At 44.2% G+C, this 18927-nt stretch overlaps 1 protein-coding gene across 3 annotated transcripts in view; it reads left to right on the forward strand.

Moving 5' to 3' along the window:
• The window catches only part of SLC6A4 (solute carrier family 6 member 4), a 62408-nt gene that overhangs the window by 10324 nt on the left and 33157 nt on the right, over window positions 1-18927 (forward strand). For 2 of the 3 annotated variants that reach the window (XM_030185700.1, XM_030185701.1), the window contains exons 2-5: window positions 4730-5282; window positions 9306-9440; window positions 10427-10646; window positions 13633-13771. In XM_030185700.1, the coding sequence (XP_030041560.1) occupies window positions 4838-5282; window positions 9306-9440; window positions 10427-10646; window positions 13633-13771 (939 nt within the window). In that variant the 5' untranslated portion in view covers window positions 4730-4837. Of the gene's footprint in view, window positions 1-4615; window positions 5283-9305; window positions 9441-10426; window positions 10647-13632; window positions 13772-18927 lie in introns of those variants that run through there. The other variant, XM_030185698.1, reaches the window with a different exon arrangement.

Genomic DNA, 18927 nt, shown 5'->3' on the forward strand with positions numbered 1-18927 from the left:
GATATGGACAAAAATCATAAGTGCAGCATTCAAAGCCTTGAAGATTGAAGTTAAGGTCTTAAATTTAATTCTAGCTGAGATAGGGAGCCAATGCAATGAAATCAGGATAGGAGAAATATGTTCTGTGAGTCAATAATTGAGCTGCTGCATTTTGTGCTATGAATTGCATAGTTTGACAGCCCAAGTAAAAGGACATTACAGAAAGCAAAAAAGGAAAAATAATATTCTGTAAAACTGTGCAAAAATTATGAAAAGAAAGTAAGTCACGCAGTCTGTGTAACCAATACAGTTTTAAAAAGGCGGTTTTAACAAGATGTTTTAAATGATTACTCATCGACAATGTGCTATCTAACAGAACCTTGGTAAGTTACCCAACAGGGTGAGGAAAAAAAAAAGTAATTCTCTAGAGTTTTTTGCTATTTTCTCAGCAACCGCTTGGAATTTTAGTGTGAAATTTTACAGCTATATTTGTTATTAATAATAACTATGTTTATGTACCAAGTGGAATGAGATTATCTTTAAACACGGCAAAATTACAGACTTTTTAGCCTTGACCACCTAGCGATTTTTTAGCGTTTTAAAAATATTTGCACCGTAAAACTACCATTATTTTAAAATTAGAAAAGAGTAACAGTTTACTGTTAATGACATCACAGTGACATAGACTTTCGTCTGGGGAGCAGTGTTGGAGGCCTATCACAAGCTCCACCCAAAGTCACAAACAATCGCCAAACTCAATGAAGTGCTGCAGATGATCTGGGACAACCTACTACAGGGACCCTTTGACTGAAGGCCTGTGATTTCCCCATTTGTTTTGCCCTACTTTACTCAAAACTTAGGCTTGGCTCTTTAAATTTAAAACCTAAAGAGACAGGATGAACACTGTGAGCATTCACAGTGACTAAAATTCTGACACACTGTTAATTGTATTGTTTGAATGACGTTATTTTACTGTGTTTTAGCTCAAACATTTTTAACGCACAAAAATAGCTAGAACAGGGGTTTTCAACCCAGTCCTCAGGGCACACCCAGACAGTCAGGGTTTTCAGGATATTTCCGATATCTTGAAAACCCCGACTGGCTGGGTGTGCCCTGAAGACTGGGTTGAAAACCTCTGAAGTAGGTAGTAATGCTAAAATAGCAGTAACATCAAGATAGCTTAAGATAATTAAATAATGTTTAATAGTAATATGTAAGTATGATGACTAAATAAATACTTAAAATTTCTCATTGAAATTCAAAAGGGTTGCTGAGAAAATGACAAAAATCTCTAGGGAGTTACTTTTTTTTTTTTTTTTTTGCCTCACCCTCTATGGGCAACTTACCAAGGTTCTGTTAGATAGCACATTGTCAATCAGTAATCATTTAAAAAATCTTGTTAAAACTGCCTTTTTAAAACTGTATTTGTTACATAGATGGTGTGACTTACTTTCTTTTCATAATTTTTGCACAGTTTTACAAAATTTTTTTTTTTTTTTTGCTTTCTGTAATGTCCTTTTACTTGGGCTGCTAAATGATGCAATTCTTTTACCTCACCTTTTACAACCTGTGAACTCCAAAAGGTAGCTGCCTTTTGCACAGTGCAAATAATACAGCAAGTGTTAGTAATAAATTTGAAGGAAGCCACAGAGTGGAGGTGGCCAAACAAACAGAGACGTGAACCACAGGTGCACAATTGAAGTCTTTATTAAAAGGCTGAGCCAACACATTGCCCCCTCCTCATGTACACAGCCATCCACCCATGAGCAACTGGAGGGCATGGAGTTGTAAAGCACACTCATTCAATTCTAGATTTGTTTTTCATGGAAAACCAGCTGTTTCCATTGTTGGAGAATATGGAGTATATGTTATAGAACTGGAGGTGCAGTTCTGATTAGGCTCTTAACTTGACTCCCATAAGGACAGTGACCTGCAGTGACATTTACAACAGGGGATTCAGTGAACATTCCAAGCAAGAGGGGCTTAGCAACCCTACGTAGCGCTTCCTACCACCATCTCCCAATCCAGCAAAGAGGGGTTTGGTGGCCCAAATATAACAGTTCCCACTCCCATCGATATTAGAACTCAGTACCCCAACAGAACATCACCCATATCACTTCCCAGTCCCCTTTTCTGATGTAAACTGTACCCAACAGTTTCTCCTCTCTATCTTTTTTTATCTCCCATACTCCCCTGTCCCTTAATCCTGCTGTATACTTACCTGCTCTGTTCCCTCACCCTCTCACTCCCCCTACCCTCCTGTTGTCATACATCCCTCTTCCTATCCTAACCACCACACCCCAAACTCTCCTCTCTGACCTTATCCCTTTAATCTTCCCTCCTTATGCCCTGAATTTCCCTCACTCAGCCCACACCCCACCTTTTATTCCATCTCCCTTCTTTTTTTCCATTCTGCCCCAGCCCTAACCCATTTCTCTTCCCCTCTTGCCACTTTAAACTCTTCCATCTGAACACCCAACCCCTCCCCTTTGTACCCCCTTTTAACCCACATTCCTTCTCTCTAACCATTCCAAGACCCAACCCAACCCTACACTCACTTCTTTGTGCCCCACTCCCCCCCCCATCTCTCTTTCCTCTCCTGCTACGTAAACTCTCCTCTCTCCCTCACACCTAACCAAGCCAAAAAAGGCATTGGACCAGGAAGATCTATGACAATGATGACTCCGCCTCTCCTTTTCTGTGGAGATAGTGTAGTTGGAGGGGGGAGGAGGTGGAGAAGACAGAAGGCTATAAGGGAAATGCTGCTGCTTCCTGTTGCTTTTTTTTTTAATTTCATGAAGTCTTTATTATCCGTTAAAACATAACAGAAAGCTCATGGAGCAGAACTTGCAATACACAATTGCTGAATATATACAGACATTTATAGGCAACTTAAGCACCTCTTTCCCACAATTTCAACGTCCCGCTAAGAAACATAAGGAACTTCATAATTTTTTTTTTTAATTTTTAACTGGAAAATGCATCCCTCCCTTCCTGTTGCTTTTTCGTGGTCCAGGTTGCTTAGGGTTGTCAATGTTTTGGAAGAAGAACCCCCACTACCTGCTACACCCATGCTCTGTCCCTGCCTCTCTTCTCCCCCACTCTACCCGCTGCCCTGTCTCCCAAAATAGCTGCAGCTAGTGCAGCAGTACAGAATTCAGGGGCCCTTTTACTAAGCTGCGTAAGCCTCTATACGCACCCAATGTGCGCCAAATGGGGTTACTGCATGGCTACCGTGTGTCTCTTGTGGTAATTTCATTTTTGGTGCACGGCTGAAATTTTTATTTTCTGCTGCGTGTATCAGATGCGCACCAAGTGGCATTTGGCGCATGTAAGTCATTATCGCCCGGTTACCGTGTGAGACTTTACTGCTTGGTCAATGGCTGGCGGTAAGGTCTCAGACCCAAAATGGACGTGCGGCAATTTTCATTTTGCCGCATGTCCATTTTCGGTCAAAATTTTAAAAAGGCCTTTTTTACATTTGTGCCGAAAAATGATTCTCTGCAGGCCCAAAACTTGTGCTTACACTACCACACCTTGGTAAAAGGACCCCTCAGTGTCTGAAGGCCATATTGAGGGCTGGGGGGAGAGGGGGCGGGAAAAAGAGGTTGCACTCTTCAGTGTCCATTGAGCTACGGTATTCTAAAACATACAATCCCCATGGCCCTCTCCCAACAATGGGTACAAAGCATGGCTAGGACATTTCCCCCTTAAAACTCACCATACAAAAACACCCAAGCATCCTTCTGGCTTTGACCGTTGCTTTTTCTACCTGTTTGGCCGCCTTAATTTTGTCAGACATAATCACCCCCAAGTCCCGCTCTTCTTTTGCACACAGGAGCACTTCACCCTCTATATCCCTATATACAATATCAATATATGAAAATGCTAAATTAGTGCAATCAGAAGAGCAAAAGAAAATTGGGAAGAGAATTCATTTGGGTAGGAGCTGACTTGAATGCCAGGAAAGGAAAAATAGCTCTCAGTTGCATGAAAGTGAGTTAGACACACCACAGTGCTAGAGCAGCATGAGAGGTTTTACTGGGTGTATGAACAAATTAGTTTCTTAAATGCAGTTGCTCTTTTTTCAGACAACATAAATAAGAGCGAACCATTCTGTGTCATGCCCAGCGGGAAGTAGGACTAGGGTTCATGGACATGAAAAGTCACAGGTTTCTGCTCAGTCAGAGCCGTTCTCTCAGGAGAGGTTTTTCAGATCTCTTTTGTATTGTAATCCATTTCTTCAGGTTCAATGTCTACTCTACAAAAGACATAACCATACTGGGTCAGGCCAATGGCCCACCCAGCCCAGGATCCTGTCTCTGGCTTTGGCCTGCCCTGGCCCTTATCTCAAAGAACACTACATCTCAGATCAGACCAAAGGTGTGTTCCCGCCAGCGTCCGGACTCAGAGAGGTAGATAAAAAGTGTAACTGCCCTCCCGCCTTTTCAGACTGAGGGGCTGTTAACAGCAGGATGTTGTCTTTATGTGCAGCAGTGAGAGCTGTGCATGCTTTTCTTATCTTTCGACAGCATATTGGGAGTGGCAAACAAGGAACATGTGTCCCTTTTTGCCTCCCTAGAGTGAATTCCCTGGTGTAGAAGACTCTTGTATGTCAAAGAGCAGTTGACCCTGAGTCTGAAACAGTCGCAAAGAATGAGTAGCAGAAACCCAAAGCCTTCAAACACTCAGCAGTGAGGTCTCTTGGAGCATTGCTAAATGACTGCTTTTACTTTCTTCTTTTCCAAAGGCTAGACAGACTCTTGTGAGCATTGGGGTCCCCTTGCCCTAAGGAAACCTTCCTGCTTCAGCTGCACTCGCCAATGGACATCTGGGCAACCTCTCTCTAAGTGAGAGCATGGAGAAGTCAGCCAGCAATGCAATGCAGCTCCTGGCCTCTGAGGGCGAGCCCCTGGACTGCAAGGACTGTAAAGAGAATGGGCTGCTCCTTAAAAATTCCAAAGCCTCCCTGCGACTAACAGATGAATCCAACAAGGTACATCCTTCCCCAGAAGAGAAAGGGGAGGCAGGCTACATCTCCAATGGATACTCCGCAGTACAGAACCCCACTCCTTGCAATGGGAGTGGAGACGGGGATGGTGTCTTGTGCCCAACCACTATGCCACACACCACCAGCCCATCTTGTGTCGCCAATACACACCTGCAGCAGCAGCAACTGATAGAGCTGGAAGAGAGGGAGACATGGAGCAAAAAAATGGATTTTCTACTCTCTGTCATTGGCTATGCTGTGGACCTGGGTAATGTGTGGAGGTTTCCCTATATCTGTTACCAGAACGGAGGAGGTCAGTGCTGGAAAGAAACTGTTCTCTTTTTATACAAACATCTTATTTAATGTTTTGCTGAGGTAAATAACCCTAGCTAAGCTGGAACAAAATGCAGTGCAGATGACAGGGGGAAGCTGGCTTTCAGTGCTCAGTCGGAGTGTGCTAATTTGCCACTTTATTTTGCATAGTTCAGATGTGATAAATTGGCATGTTTTGATCAGTGTGTTTCTTCTAGCAAAAAAGGTGCCGGTACTCAAATGTCAGGCCACCCTTCAGGGATGAGGTGATCACTGAGGGACTCGCCCCACAATAGCCAGGACCCCTGCAACCAGTCACAGAATCTATGACAAGGCAGAATTGGTGTGTAGAGCCTGAGCTTTTTCATTAAAACTTGGGGTCCATGGGTCAATTTTAGCAGACAATGGAAAAGGTGCCGGTACTCAGTACCCCCTCAAAAAAAGCCCTGGTTTTGATTCTACAGGTGATGGAATAGTCACTGTGGCAAAGCTGCCAATTTTACCAAGGGAGTGCACGGTTCACCAATAACTGTAAAACTGTGCTAATTTATCACCAAAGTGTGCAATGCACTGATAATATATACTACAGCATCGATGTAGGAAAACAATCCATTGCACTGGTAACACTGAACAAGTGTTGATTTATTAAAGCAAGTGCACACTGCATGTGAACACTGAACAGATATTAATTGGTTAAAGGCTTTGCTTCTATAGCTGCTGATCCTACACATCTGGGAGTGCAGGAGACAATGACCTCCTTTGTATGTGATGTTGGTTTTTTTTTTGGGAGTTCCTGCAGGACTTGAGCTTTTCCCAAGATTTAGGACTTTACTGTGTTAAAAGTTTAAATCCGGCCTTTTCTGTTGTCTTTGCAGTTTAGCTCCCGGGTCTGGTATTCTATGATGAAAAGTGCTTGTAACAGTGCTGCCTATATATAGAAGCCTAGAGGGTGCATTTCCTACGAAGGAAAGTAGGTGCCTATTCTCCCTTGTAGAATATTAGTGTAACTGGGTAAGTACGCACATTGTGCTTAGGTGAAAGCATAGAGCTGCTGTAAGTGTCTGAGCCTATGTTCCAGACACGTGTGTGTAATTTATAGATTCTACGTTACATGTGTAACTTTGTGCTCCCACCCACATTCCATCCAGATTCCACCCGTGTAGTGGCGACCCTACCATTAGGCCACCTGAGGCGGAGGCCTCAGGCGGCATTCTTGTGAGGCGGCATTGCCCCCCCCCTGCCCTTCCCTTCCCAACCCCCTTCCCCTAAAATACCTTTTTCTTTTCTTGTTTTTCAAACAAAGGCAGTGGTAGTGACTCCTATAGACTGCCCTGCCACCAGTCCTCCCCCTTCTCTCTACTGAGGATGGACAGCCTCCAAGGAAACAGGAAATGACATCAGAGAGGCGGGTCACCCACACTAGCCAGACTGTTGGCAGAGCAGCCTATGGGAGTCGCTGCCACTGCTTTCGTTTGAAAAACAAGAGACAAATAGAAAAGGTAATTTTGGGGAAAGGGGTTGGGGATGGAAGGGCAGATTGTCTTGGGCCACCCCTGCAGCCATGTATATGTCCACTTGCAAACTATGCACTATTGGAGATATATATATAGTTATAGAATAGTGTAGAACCTGACTAAACCCAGAATTTTTGGTTTCTGCTGAAACCGAATCTGCAACCAAAATTGGCCGCTTGGTTTTGGCAGAAACCAAAACCATAAATGAAAATGGCCCCCACACCCAACCAAAAAAACCCACCCCCTGGCGGTGGCGGTAGCAGTGACGGCAGCAGCCCCCACTCTGTGATTGCTCCCTCCCATGATTACCCTGAACCCCCTCCCCCCACCCAACACCAATAGGCCCTCTTCGGGCCTACCTTAGGAAGCCCTGGTGTTCTAGTGGTCTCTTAAAGATCAGGAGTGAAACCCACTCATTCCTGCCCTACGCTGCTGCTCCAATGGAAATGATGCCGAGAGTGTTGCGGGAGGTCCTGGCAACCATTTTGCAAATGGAACCAGCACGGGCAGGAGCGAGTCTTTCAGGCGAGGGGGGGGGGGGGATCGAGAAGGAGGAGGAGTTTCAGTTTCAGATGAAAATGCACAGGTATTTTCAGCTGAAACCCGAACCTGGATTTCAGGTCGGTTTGGATGCCGAATCTGAAACTGAAACTGAAATTCAGTCAGCCTCTAGAATAGACCTTAGGCACATAACCAACATATCTGCATATATGTGCAGACTCAAGTCTGTATGTGCTAGAATTCTGTTAGCATTTTATAGAATGACCCTGTTTGCACACAGATTTGTTCCAGAAGCAGTCAGGGAGGTGCCAGTACTAACTTTCCATGTTGCCTGATGTTTGAGCCTTCTCAGTGCTTCAGCCATGGCAGGTGTGACCTCTTAGAGGCAGTGGCGTAGCCAAGGGTGGGCTTGGGTGGGCTCAGGCCCACCCAGTAGCAGCACACCTATGATGTGGCTGGCAGGGCTCCCCAAGCCCCAGCAGTTGAAAACTCCCAACAACTGTCCCTCCTGCATACCTTGTAAATAGAAGATCGTCGCCTGCAGAGAGCAGCGACTGATACATACTGTTCTCACCGGCCCCGCAGTCTTCCCTCTGATGTAGTCCTGCCTATGTGGAAACAGGAAGTTGCATCAGAGGGAAGGCTGTGGGGCCAACATGAGCAGTGTGTATTAGTTGTTGCTCGCTGCCAGTGAAAATCTGCTATTTAAAAGGTATGCAGGGGAGGGAGATATTTGAGAGACCATATGGCATGCAGGTGAGAGAAGGAGAGACCAAATCAGTTCTTCTGCCCACCCATCTTGGGCCAGGCCCACCCAAATTTGGGTGTCTGGCTACGCCCCTGCTTAGAGGGGGTAGATCTGAAAGTAGCTGCTAACCTTTATGCTCACATTTCACGCATGGAGTGATGTTTAGAATCTAGCATATATGCTCATATATCTTAGCATGCCACCTAAGCCAGTGCCTAGCAATCTTCAGTGGCTGTGACCTCATGTTAGTAGCCAAATAAAATTGTGTGACACCCCCCTTCCCTCCTGGAGATCCAGAATAATAATGCACCGATGGAGAGCCCATCCAGATTGTGACTCCAAATATGGGTTTTTGTACTCCATTTGGGAAGCTCTGACCTTAGCACTATTCTGCACCAATGCATGTAATTTGCATAGCATGTAAATGCAAGGGCAGAGTTGGGGCGGAGCATGGGCGGGGCATAGGTGAGGCTCCCACTTATGTATGTAACTTACAGAGTACTATAAGTTACTTGCATCCCTGGCGTGGCTGGCATATGTGAGTACATCTATACTGGTTTACACTACTATTCTATAATAGAACCTAGATGCTTAGGTTCCTTTTTACATTAGACTCCTACCTTATACCTTCTGGGCATCTAATTGGAGGCACCACATTATGGAATTGCCCCTATAGTGTGCTATAGCCCTTAGAATCATTCTGTAATAGGAGCTGAAGGTGTATCTGTTTTACTTATTTCCAGCACTTATAGGAACCAGGCTCATTTCTATAAAATTGCTGAGAAGCTCGAGAAATGGAGGTGAATTAACCTCTAGAACACTGGTTCCCAAACCTGTCCTGGGGAAGTTCAGCCAGGCAAGTTGTCAGGATATCCTCAATGAATATTCATGAGAGAGATTTGCATACATTAAAGGCAGTGCATGCAAATCTATCTCATGAATATTCATTGTGGATATCCTAAAAACCTGATTGGCTTGGTGTCCCCCACTGCTCTAGAGGTTAATTTACCTCCATTTCTCTGCTCTGGATCCTCCTGATTTTGAGTTATCAGTGTAATCTTTGCAGTTTCCAGCAGGACTGAGGGCCCAGGATCTGATCTAACACATCTCAAGAAACTGGCAAGAAGGCAAAGTAACAACAGAAAGAGAAAACAAAGCAGAAAACAGTATAAAACGTGGAAACAGTTTTGTGTAGATTAATGCACTGTCTAACCTGTACCCAGAGATCAGCTCCTTTCCTGCTTTTGCTCTCTCTCTTCAGGTGCATTCCTCATCCCTTACACCATTATGGCTGTTTTTGGAGGCATCCCCTTATTCTACCTGGAATTAGCCCTGGGCCAGTATCACAGGAATGGATGCATCTCTGTCTGGAGGAAAATCTGTCCTATATTTAAAGGTGAGAAGGTCCATTTCAATGAGGGTCAATTGTGCCAGGATCCAACACGTTGAAATTACCCAAAACAGAGGTAAAACAGGATCGACAGAATGGGCCTGAAGATCAGCTGAACTTAAAATACCTCATAGGTAGTGACTTTCTTTATCTTTAGAGGGTGTTGGCATCTGACCGTCCTTAATTCCTCACCCCAGTCTCCAGCATTTCCCCTTTTCAGTTCCTCCCTCCAGTGACCACATCTCTTGCCTTCGTTTCCCTAACCCCTCACCCCAGTCTCCAGCATTTCCTCATCCCTGTCCACATCTCTCCTATTCTCTTCCCTTCCCTAACCTTTCACCCCAGTCTACAGCATCTCTCTCCTTCCCTAACCCCTCACCCCAGCCTCCATCATCTCCCCTACCCTATCCCCTCCCTCCATTGTCCAGCATCTCTCTCCTTCCCTTCCCTAACCCCCCACCCCAATCTCCATCATCTCCCCTACCCTATCCCCTCCCTCCAATGTCCAGGATCTCTTTCCTTTCCTTCCCTATCCTCCTCCCCTACTGGTGCCCAGCATCTCTCATCTTCCCTCACCCCCTACAAAGTGTTCACCACCTACCCCCTCTTCCGCTCTCGCTGACACTGCTGTTGCGGAGCCCAGAGCCTATTCTGCAGTGATGGGTCTTTCAAGCACTTGTATATTTAAGGCCTGCCATGCCCCATCCTTCCTGACTTGAAAGCTTGGTTTGAAAACAGACTATTACTGCTCTGAGTCTTGGGGCCTTGTCAGTGGGTGGCAGCATCTGACTTGGCCTGGAGGAAATCCATGCTGTTGTGCAAAATTTCAGTGGGATCCTGTCCACTTAGGAAAAACAAGAGCGAGAATGACTGATTGGTCAGTCCTAAAGGGGAACAGGCACCCATTTAGTGCAGCTCATAAAATCATAATTACATATATAGCCCACACACACAACCAAGCACACACATCTGACTCTGATCTCTCTCCCCAGGAATTGGCTATGCCATCTGCATGATTGCCCTCTATGTTGCATTTTATTATAACACCATCATGGCCTGGGCTCTTTACTACCTCATCTCCTCCTTCAAGGCTGAGCTGCCGTGGACCAGCTGCAAAAACCCCTGGAATACCCTCAACTGTACCAATTACTTCTACAACCTCAACATCACTTGGTCTGAACACTCCATCTCCCCAGCCGAGGAGTTTTATACGTAAGTGCATGTAAGTGAATGCAGCGGCACAATAGGACAGCGGGAGGAGGTAGAAAGAAATGTGACAGAGAGAAAGAGAGAGGAAAACGACAAACAGATGAAAGTCTCAATCTGTTCACGCATTAGTCATCGGCAGGATAAAGGGGGGGCGTGTTCTTTGCTTGTTGTGTTTCATTTTGCTTTACTGTAAATTTATTTATGTTAATTTTGTACCTGTGTGTGTATATATGTATGTTTGTGACCCCTGAGGCAGGTGCTTTGGTGCCGAAACATGGACCGTGTCAGGACCTTGATATGAATATTCTGAATAAACTGTTTTTGATATTATCTCCATAATGGCTTGTACATTTGTCTGCCTCTAATTTTTACTGTTCTGTTGTGTATATGTATGAACAGTAGAGTCTTGATTATTTGACGTGGTTGGAAAATCGAAAAGTCGAATAATAAAGAAAATATTGATGAAGGATACAGGAAAAGCAGATTGGAATGCATATTTCAAAAGAGGAAGCAGTAACAAGAATTTACAAGCTTAATGTGCCCAAAAACCTTACCCAGCACTGCTGCCTTTTAACTAAATATGATTCCAAGAAAGAGAGAGAAACCTGCATGTAGGAGTAGCCTAATGGTTAGTACAGTGGGTAACCGAGTTTAATTCCCAACACAGCTCCCTGCGATCCTGGGCATGTTACAGAACCCTCTATTGCCCCAGGTTCAAAACTTAGAATGTGAGCCCACTAGGGACAGAGAAAGTACCTACATATAATGTGTACAGCACTGCTACTACCTATAGAAGTGATTAATAGTGGTAGTATTTACTTCTTGCCACACTGTCTTCATTTGGGTTCCAGGGCTCTGTCCTCTCCTGGTTCTCCTCCTATCTCTCCAACCGTACCTTCAGAGTACACTCTCATGGATCTTCCTCCACCTCCATCCCGCTCTCTGTTGGAGTTCCTCAGGGATCTGTCCTTGGACCCCTTCTTTTTTCAATCTACACCTCTTCCCTGGGCTCGCTGATTTCATCTCATGGTTTCCAATATCATCTCTATGCCGACGACACCCAGCTTTATCTCTCCACACCAGACATCACTGTGGAAACCCAGGCCAAAGTATCGGCCTGCTTATCCAACCATAATGCTTAGCAGCCCTCATGAACACTATTGGCTTATTGCAGCATTCTATACAAGCATTGTGTCAGCGGAGACAACGAAGCACGCTCACCTTCACAACGGTCTTTCTAAAGACCTCCCTTTGTTGAGGATTTGCCTTCATCAAATAGTTCTCAAAAGCATTCGGCATTAAGACTCCTGATGCAGGCCTAACGGCCGAAACACAACGTTGTGTCGAGTCTTTATACCTCAATAAACATCTTTATTATTATATATCCTTTCAATCTTTGGAATCCTTGGTCGTCCTCCCACTTTTATTTCATTTCTTATCCAACCTTGCTGCCTGGATGTCCAACCGCCACCTGAAACTGAACATGTCCAAGTCAGAGCTTATTGTCTTTCCACCCAAACCCACCTCTCCTCTCCCTCCACTCTCTATCTCAGTCGATTACACCCTCATCCTCCCTGTCTCATCTGCCCGCAACCTCGGAGTCATCTTCGACTCCTCCCTCTCCTTCTCCGCGCATATCCAGCAGATAGCCAAGACCTGTCGCTTCTTTCTCTATAACATCAGCAAAATTCGCCCTTTCCTGTCTGAGCACACCACCCAAACTCTCGTCCACTCTCTCATTACCTCTCGCCTTGACTATTGCAACCTGCTCCTCACTGGCCTCCCCCTTAGCCATCTATCCCCCCTTCAATCCATTCAGAACTCTGCTGCACGTCTTATCTTCCGCCTAGACCGATATGCTCATATCACCCCTCTCCTCAAGTCACTTCACTGGCTTCCGATCAGGTACCGCATACAGTTCAAGCTTCTCCTACTAACTTACAAATGCACTCAATGTGCAGCCCCTCACTACCTCTCTACCCTTATCTCCCCGTACGTTCCTACCCGAAACCTCCGCTCACAGGAGAAATCCCTCCTCTCTGTTCCCTTCTCCACTATCGCCAACTCCAGGCTCCACCCTTTCTGCCTTGCCTCTCCCTATGCTTGGAACAAACTTCCTGAGCCCATACGCCAAGCCCCCTCCCTGCCCATCTTTAAATCCTTGCTCAAAGCCCATCTCTTCAATGTCACCTTCGGTACCTAACCATTTCACCTCTATCCAGGAAATCTAGACTGCCCCAATTTGACTGTCTGCACATGTTGTTCATTAGATTGTAAACTGACTGCACATGTGTTGTCCTTTAGATTGTAAGCTCCTTTGAGCAGGGACTGTCCTTCTTTGTTAAACTGTACAGCGCTGCGTAACCCTAGTAGCGCTTTAGAAATGTTAAGTATAAGTAGTAGTACCTTATTATGACACTGTGATGTGACCTAAGGTGTGTCAGCTAAGCAAGACCCTACTACATTATGATTTTTTTTACCACCTTTTTGAAGAAATTCATCCAAGGCAGTGGGTGTACAAAAAAACACAAATCAGTAAAAAAGATTCAAATAAACACAGCACACATTAAAACATCTTAATAGATAGTACGTGGATAGGCAGAGGTGGAATATAGAGGGAGTTAGATAAGCATGACTAATGTAAGGAAAAAAATTGCACGTGAGGTCATGTGGTCAGTTGTAATAATAATAATAATAATAATAATAATAAAAGCACTAATATAAAGTGCCCACATGTATTTAACCCCTCAGGTGCATGCATAGGGTGTACTTTGGTTGGGCACAGTGGGCAGTGCCCCCCCCCCAAATGTTGCAGGTGCCAATGCTCAATTGGTCCCCCTCCCTCCACTGCCAATATGACTTCCTTCTCCTTCCCCTACCCCCACCCCAAAGTAAGTAGGCCAATTACACCAGTCCTGCCAGCATGTTTCACTGTGTGTGGACAGAGGAAATGGTGGAGTTAACTTTTGTTTTCTCTCTCATGCTCCAGACGACAGGTATTACAAGTTCACAGGTCCCAGGGGCTGCACGACCTTGGAGGCATCAGCTGGCAGCTAGCCCTCTGCCTCCTTTTCATCTTCACTGTTGTGTACTTTAGCATCTGGAAGGGGGTCAAAACATCTGGCAAGGTGAGCACAAGCAGAAATCAAGATTGCCTCTCCCTAGTCCCAGATTCAGGCTATTTCTTTTTCCTCTGCAAGGGCTTCTTTCTTATTTATTTCATGGATAACTTTTAGTTCTTCCCATATATACATATGGGGCAGCTCTATAGAATAAGCTCTTATCAGGTGTTGTAAAGAAACATAGGGAAAACAGTGAAAATACGCATCTATGCGTTAGGTGTGAACACTTAACACCAGCCATAGAGCTGATGTAAATCACTGGCATAGCTACAGGTGGGCCTGGGTGGGCACAGCTCCACCCATTCTTGGTGCAGGCCCATCCCCTAAAACAGTTCAGTGGTGGCCACCTCTCTCTCCTCCACCCCTGGATCCAGCATTTGACCCCCACCTGTGGCCCAGCAACATCCCCCCTCTCTGAACCCCCTCCCCCTCCTGCTCTGCCTCAGCTCCTTCGATGCATGCCTGCTGCCTGTGCAGGCCTTCCAGGCTTCCCTCTGCCGTTTCCCATCCTTGTTGGTGCCACTTCCTGTTTTATCTCTGGTGGGATGCTGTATAGAGAAGTCTACAGGGCCTGCACAGGCAACAGATGTGCATTGCTGCTGCCGGCAAGGGTGCTGAGGTAAAGCAGGGATTGGGGTTCAGAGAGAGGGGTGTTGTCAGGCTGCAGGTGGGGGTATGTCAAATGCCAGATCCAGTGGCAGAGGAGAGGAAGGGAGGTGCAGGACAAAGGGGGGAGGGGAGTTTGGAAGACCCACTGTTGTTAACTCTGGGCCCACCCAAAATGTCAGGTCTGGCTATGCCCCTGGTAAATGCAACTTATAGGATTCTATAACTTATATGCATAAATATGAGACCTGTCTGTGCTGTGCTCAGACTCTGCTCATGTGTACGCCTACCTGTATAATATATGCTATATAAGACAAGCGTGTATTTACAAAATAGTGCTTAGGTGGAATTGTGGTATATCCATGCATAGGTACTGTTATTTTAATGATGTAAGTGTGTAACTTTAGAGCAGGGGTCTTCAAATCTGGTCCTCAAGGTTCACAACCCAGCCTAGTTTTCAGGATTTCCACAATGAATTTGTATAAAATCTATTTGCATGCAGTGAAAGTAGTGAATGCAAGTAGATCTAATACATATTCATTGTGGAAATCCTGAAAAACGAGGCTGGGTTGTGGATCTCAAGGACTGGAATTAAGAATCTCTGTTTTAGAAACTTGCCCTGTCACCATCATGTTTACTTGTAATTGGGGAAGTAGGATGCTGCTCCCTAAAGAGCTGCTGCATTGGCTGGACACTAGATCAGGGCTTCCTAAACCTGACTTGTGGACCTCATAGTCAGGTTTTCAAGAGATCCACAATTTCCATAGCTTCAGGTACCCTCTTAAGGGTATACACTCCTGGTGTGCCTATCTGTAAGCAGATCAAAAAGGTCTCTCTCAAAAACAAATAAAAATTAAACACATTTATTTATTGTTATACAAAAATTCAATCCAATCAAACAGTCCAAAAAATTCAGGATAACTTGACGACAGCTAATGTCTAATAATTTCAAGAGAAACAAAACTTCAAGCTTCTCAAATGGACAACACATCCACATCAGTGTCAAAAGAAAACTTCTGCTTTCTGCATTCTAGTGGTCCTTAGCCTTCACTTCTGGGGAAAAAACCAGTTTCAAGAAATATTGTCACTTCTACATGATAGAAGGGTAATTTTATTGTCACACCTAGATAGTGCATAAATCAAGTATGCGTACTTGATTTTATCAAATACTAGCAGAGGTGCGAAGGAATGTGCACATGCATAAGTGCTAGTATTCACACCAGTTCAAGGGCTGGTGTAAATGTTAGTTCACACTTACCACAAATGCGTGTGTAAATTGAGGAATTTTATAACCTACACAAGTAAGTGTGGACATAAGAATAGCCATACTGGATCAGACCAATGGTCTATCTAGCCCAGTATCTTGCTTCCAAAAGTGGCCAATCCAGGTCACAAGTACCTGGCAGAAACCCAATTAGTAGTAACATTCCATGCTACCAATCCCAGGGCAAGTAGTGGCTTCCCGATGTCTGTCTCAATAGCAGATTATGGACATTTCCTCTAGGAAATTGTGCAAACCTTTTTTAAACCCAGATACACTAACCACTGTTACTATATCCTCCGGCAAAGAGTTCCAGAGCTTAATTATTCTTTGAGTGAAAAAATATTTCCTCCTATTTGTTTTAAAAGTATTCCCATGCAATTTTATTGAGTGTCCCCTGGTCTTTGTGCTTTTGAATGAGTGAAAAATTGATTCATCTCTACCCACTCCACATCACTCAGGATTTTGTAGACCTCAATCATATCACTCCTCAGCCATCTCTTTTCCAAGCTGAAGAGCCCTTACCTTTTTAGCCTTTCCTCATATGGGAGTACTTCCATGCCCTCTATCATTTTGGTCGCTCTTCTTTAAACCTTTCAAAATTCTGCTGCACGATCAATATTTCGCCAAAGTCGCTATGCCCATATCAGCCCTCTTCTGAAGTCACGTCACTGACTCCCCATCTGTTTCCGTATACAGTTCAAGCTCCTCTTATTGCCCTATAAGAGCATTCACTCTACTGCCCCTCATTACCTCTCCACCCTCATCTCTCCCTACACTCCTTCCCAGGAACTCCGTTCACTAGGCAAATCTCTCCTAATTGTACCCTTCTCCTCCATTGCTAACTCCAAACTCCGTTCCTTTTATCTCGCCTTATGGCTGGAATAGACTGCCTAAGCCATTACGTCAAGCTCCATCCCTGGCCGCCTTCAAATCCAGGCTAAAGGCCTACCTGTTTGATGCTGCTTTTAATTCCTAACCTGTCACCTGCTTGTAACCTTTATCTTGTCTTCCTCTCTTCAATAGTCCCCTTTTCCCTATGTGTCCTATCTATCTGTCCTACCCTTACTCCTTATTTGTTCTGTCTGTCCTGATTTAGATTGTAAACTCTTTTGAGCAGGGACTGTCTTTTTTCTTCGTGTTTAATTGTGAAGTGCTGTGTACGACTGGTAGCGCTGTAGAAATGATTTGTAGTAGTAGTAATTCTGCTATATCTTTTTTGAGATACGGTGAGCAGAACTCAACGCAATACTCAAGGTGAGTTCACACCATGAAGAGATACAGAGGCATTATAATATTCTTGGTCTTATTTTGCATCCTTCTCCTAATAATTCCTAGCATCCTGATTGCTTTTTTGGCAGCCTCCACACACTGGGCAGAAGATTTCAGCATATTGTCTACAATGACACCTAGGTCTTTTTCTTGAGTGCTGACTCCTAAAGTGGACCCTAGCATCAGATAACTATCATTCAGATTATTCTTCCCAAAGTGCGTCACTTTGCATTTGTCTACATTAAATTTCATTTGCCATTTGGATACACAGCCTTCCAGGTTCCTAAGGTCTTCCTGCAATTTTTTATAATCCGCATGCATTTTTACAACTTTGAATAGTTTCGTGTCATCTGCAAATTTAATCACCTCACTCATCATTCCGATTTCCAGATTTTTTATAAATATGTTAAATAGCATCGGTCCCAGTACAGATTCCTGGGACCCTCCTCCATTAAGAAAAATGACCGTTTAACCCTACCATCTTCTTCCTGACCAATAACCAATTCTTAATCCACTGAAGGACATTGCCTCCTATCCCATGACTCCTTAATTTTCGCAGGAATCTCTTATGAGGTACTTTGTCAAAATCCTTCTGAATATCTAGATACATTACATCAACCATCTCACCTTTATCCACATGTTTATTCACATCTTCAAAGAAATGAAGCTAATTGGTAAGGCAAGATCTTTCTTGACTGAATCCATGCTGACTCTGCCCCATTAAACCATGTTTGTCTTCGTGTTCTGTAATTTTATTCTTTATAATAGTTTCCACTATTTTGCCCAGTACTGAAGTCAGGGTTACTGGTCTGTAATTTCATGGATCAACCCTGGAACCCTTTTTAAAAATCAGCGTTACATTAGCCACCCTCCAGTCTTCAGGTACTATGGTCGATTTTAATGACAGGTTACAGATCACTAGCAGCAGATCAGCAATTTCATGTTTGAGTTCTTTCAATACCTTGGGGTGTATATAGTCTGGTCCATGTGATAAATCACATGGACCAGACTATATACACCCCAAGGTATTGAAATTGCTGATCTGCTGCTAGTGATCTGTAACCTGTGAAAATGCAGAGGAACTGAATGAAATCTTGGTGAACTTGGAAGATGTACTGAGCCAACTTGACAAGTTCACCAAGATTTCATTCAGTTCCTCTGCATTTTCACCCCTGAGAACCATTTCTGGTATAGGTAGATCTTTTACATCTTCTTCTGTAAAGACCGAAGCAAAGAATTCATTCAATCTCTCCGCTATGGCCTTATCTTCCCTGAGTGCTCCTTTTGCTCATTCCTGATCTAACAGTCTCACAGCAGGCATCCTGCTTCTAATATACCTGAAAAAAGTGTTACTATGAATTTTTGTCTCCGCAGCCAGTTTTTCTTCACATTCCCTTTTAGTCTTCTTGTTAATGCTTTACATCTGGCTTGACAGTGCTTATGTTGCTACTTATTTTCTTCATTTAGATCCTTTTTCCATTTTTTTGAAGGATGTTCTTTTGGCTCTAATAGCCTCTCTCACCTCACCTTTTAACCATGCTGGCTGTCGCTTGCGCTTTTTTCCTCCTTTGTTAACACGTGGAATACATCTAGAGTGAGCTTCCACGACGGTATTGTTAAACAACGTTCGTGCCTGATTTAAAGTCCTAACCTTTGGACTCTGCCCCTGGTGAAAGTACATGCTATGATGGTCTTCATAGTAGTCAGTATTTTATGAGGTCATTTCCACATGTAAAACTGTAACATAATACTCAACCAATGTTCTACCTTTAACATTATATCCAACCTTTGCCCCACTTATGATATAGACTGCACTGAACCCCGAAAGGGGGAAGTTAGCGGTATGTAAGAGTAGAATTGAATTGAATGTGTAAATGACTAACACATTGGCATTTTTACGCATTCTTTGCACCTGACACTAGCTAGCTCCTTATGAAACTACCCCTTATTGACATTTTGCTTTAAGTAAAAAAACCTCCGCGATTTAGTACTTACAAGATGAGAGAAAAAGCTGGCCTTCCTG

The sequence above is a fragment of the Microcaecilia unicolor genome, chromosome 13 (assembly GCF_901765095.1).
Source record: "Microcaecilia unicolor chromosome 13, aMicUni1.1, whole genome shotgun sequence".
NCBI classification, from domain to species: Eukaryota; Metazoa; Chordata; class Amphibia; order Gymnophiona; family Siphonopidae; genus Microcaecilia; species Microcaecilia unicolor.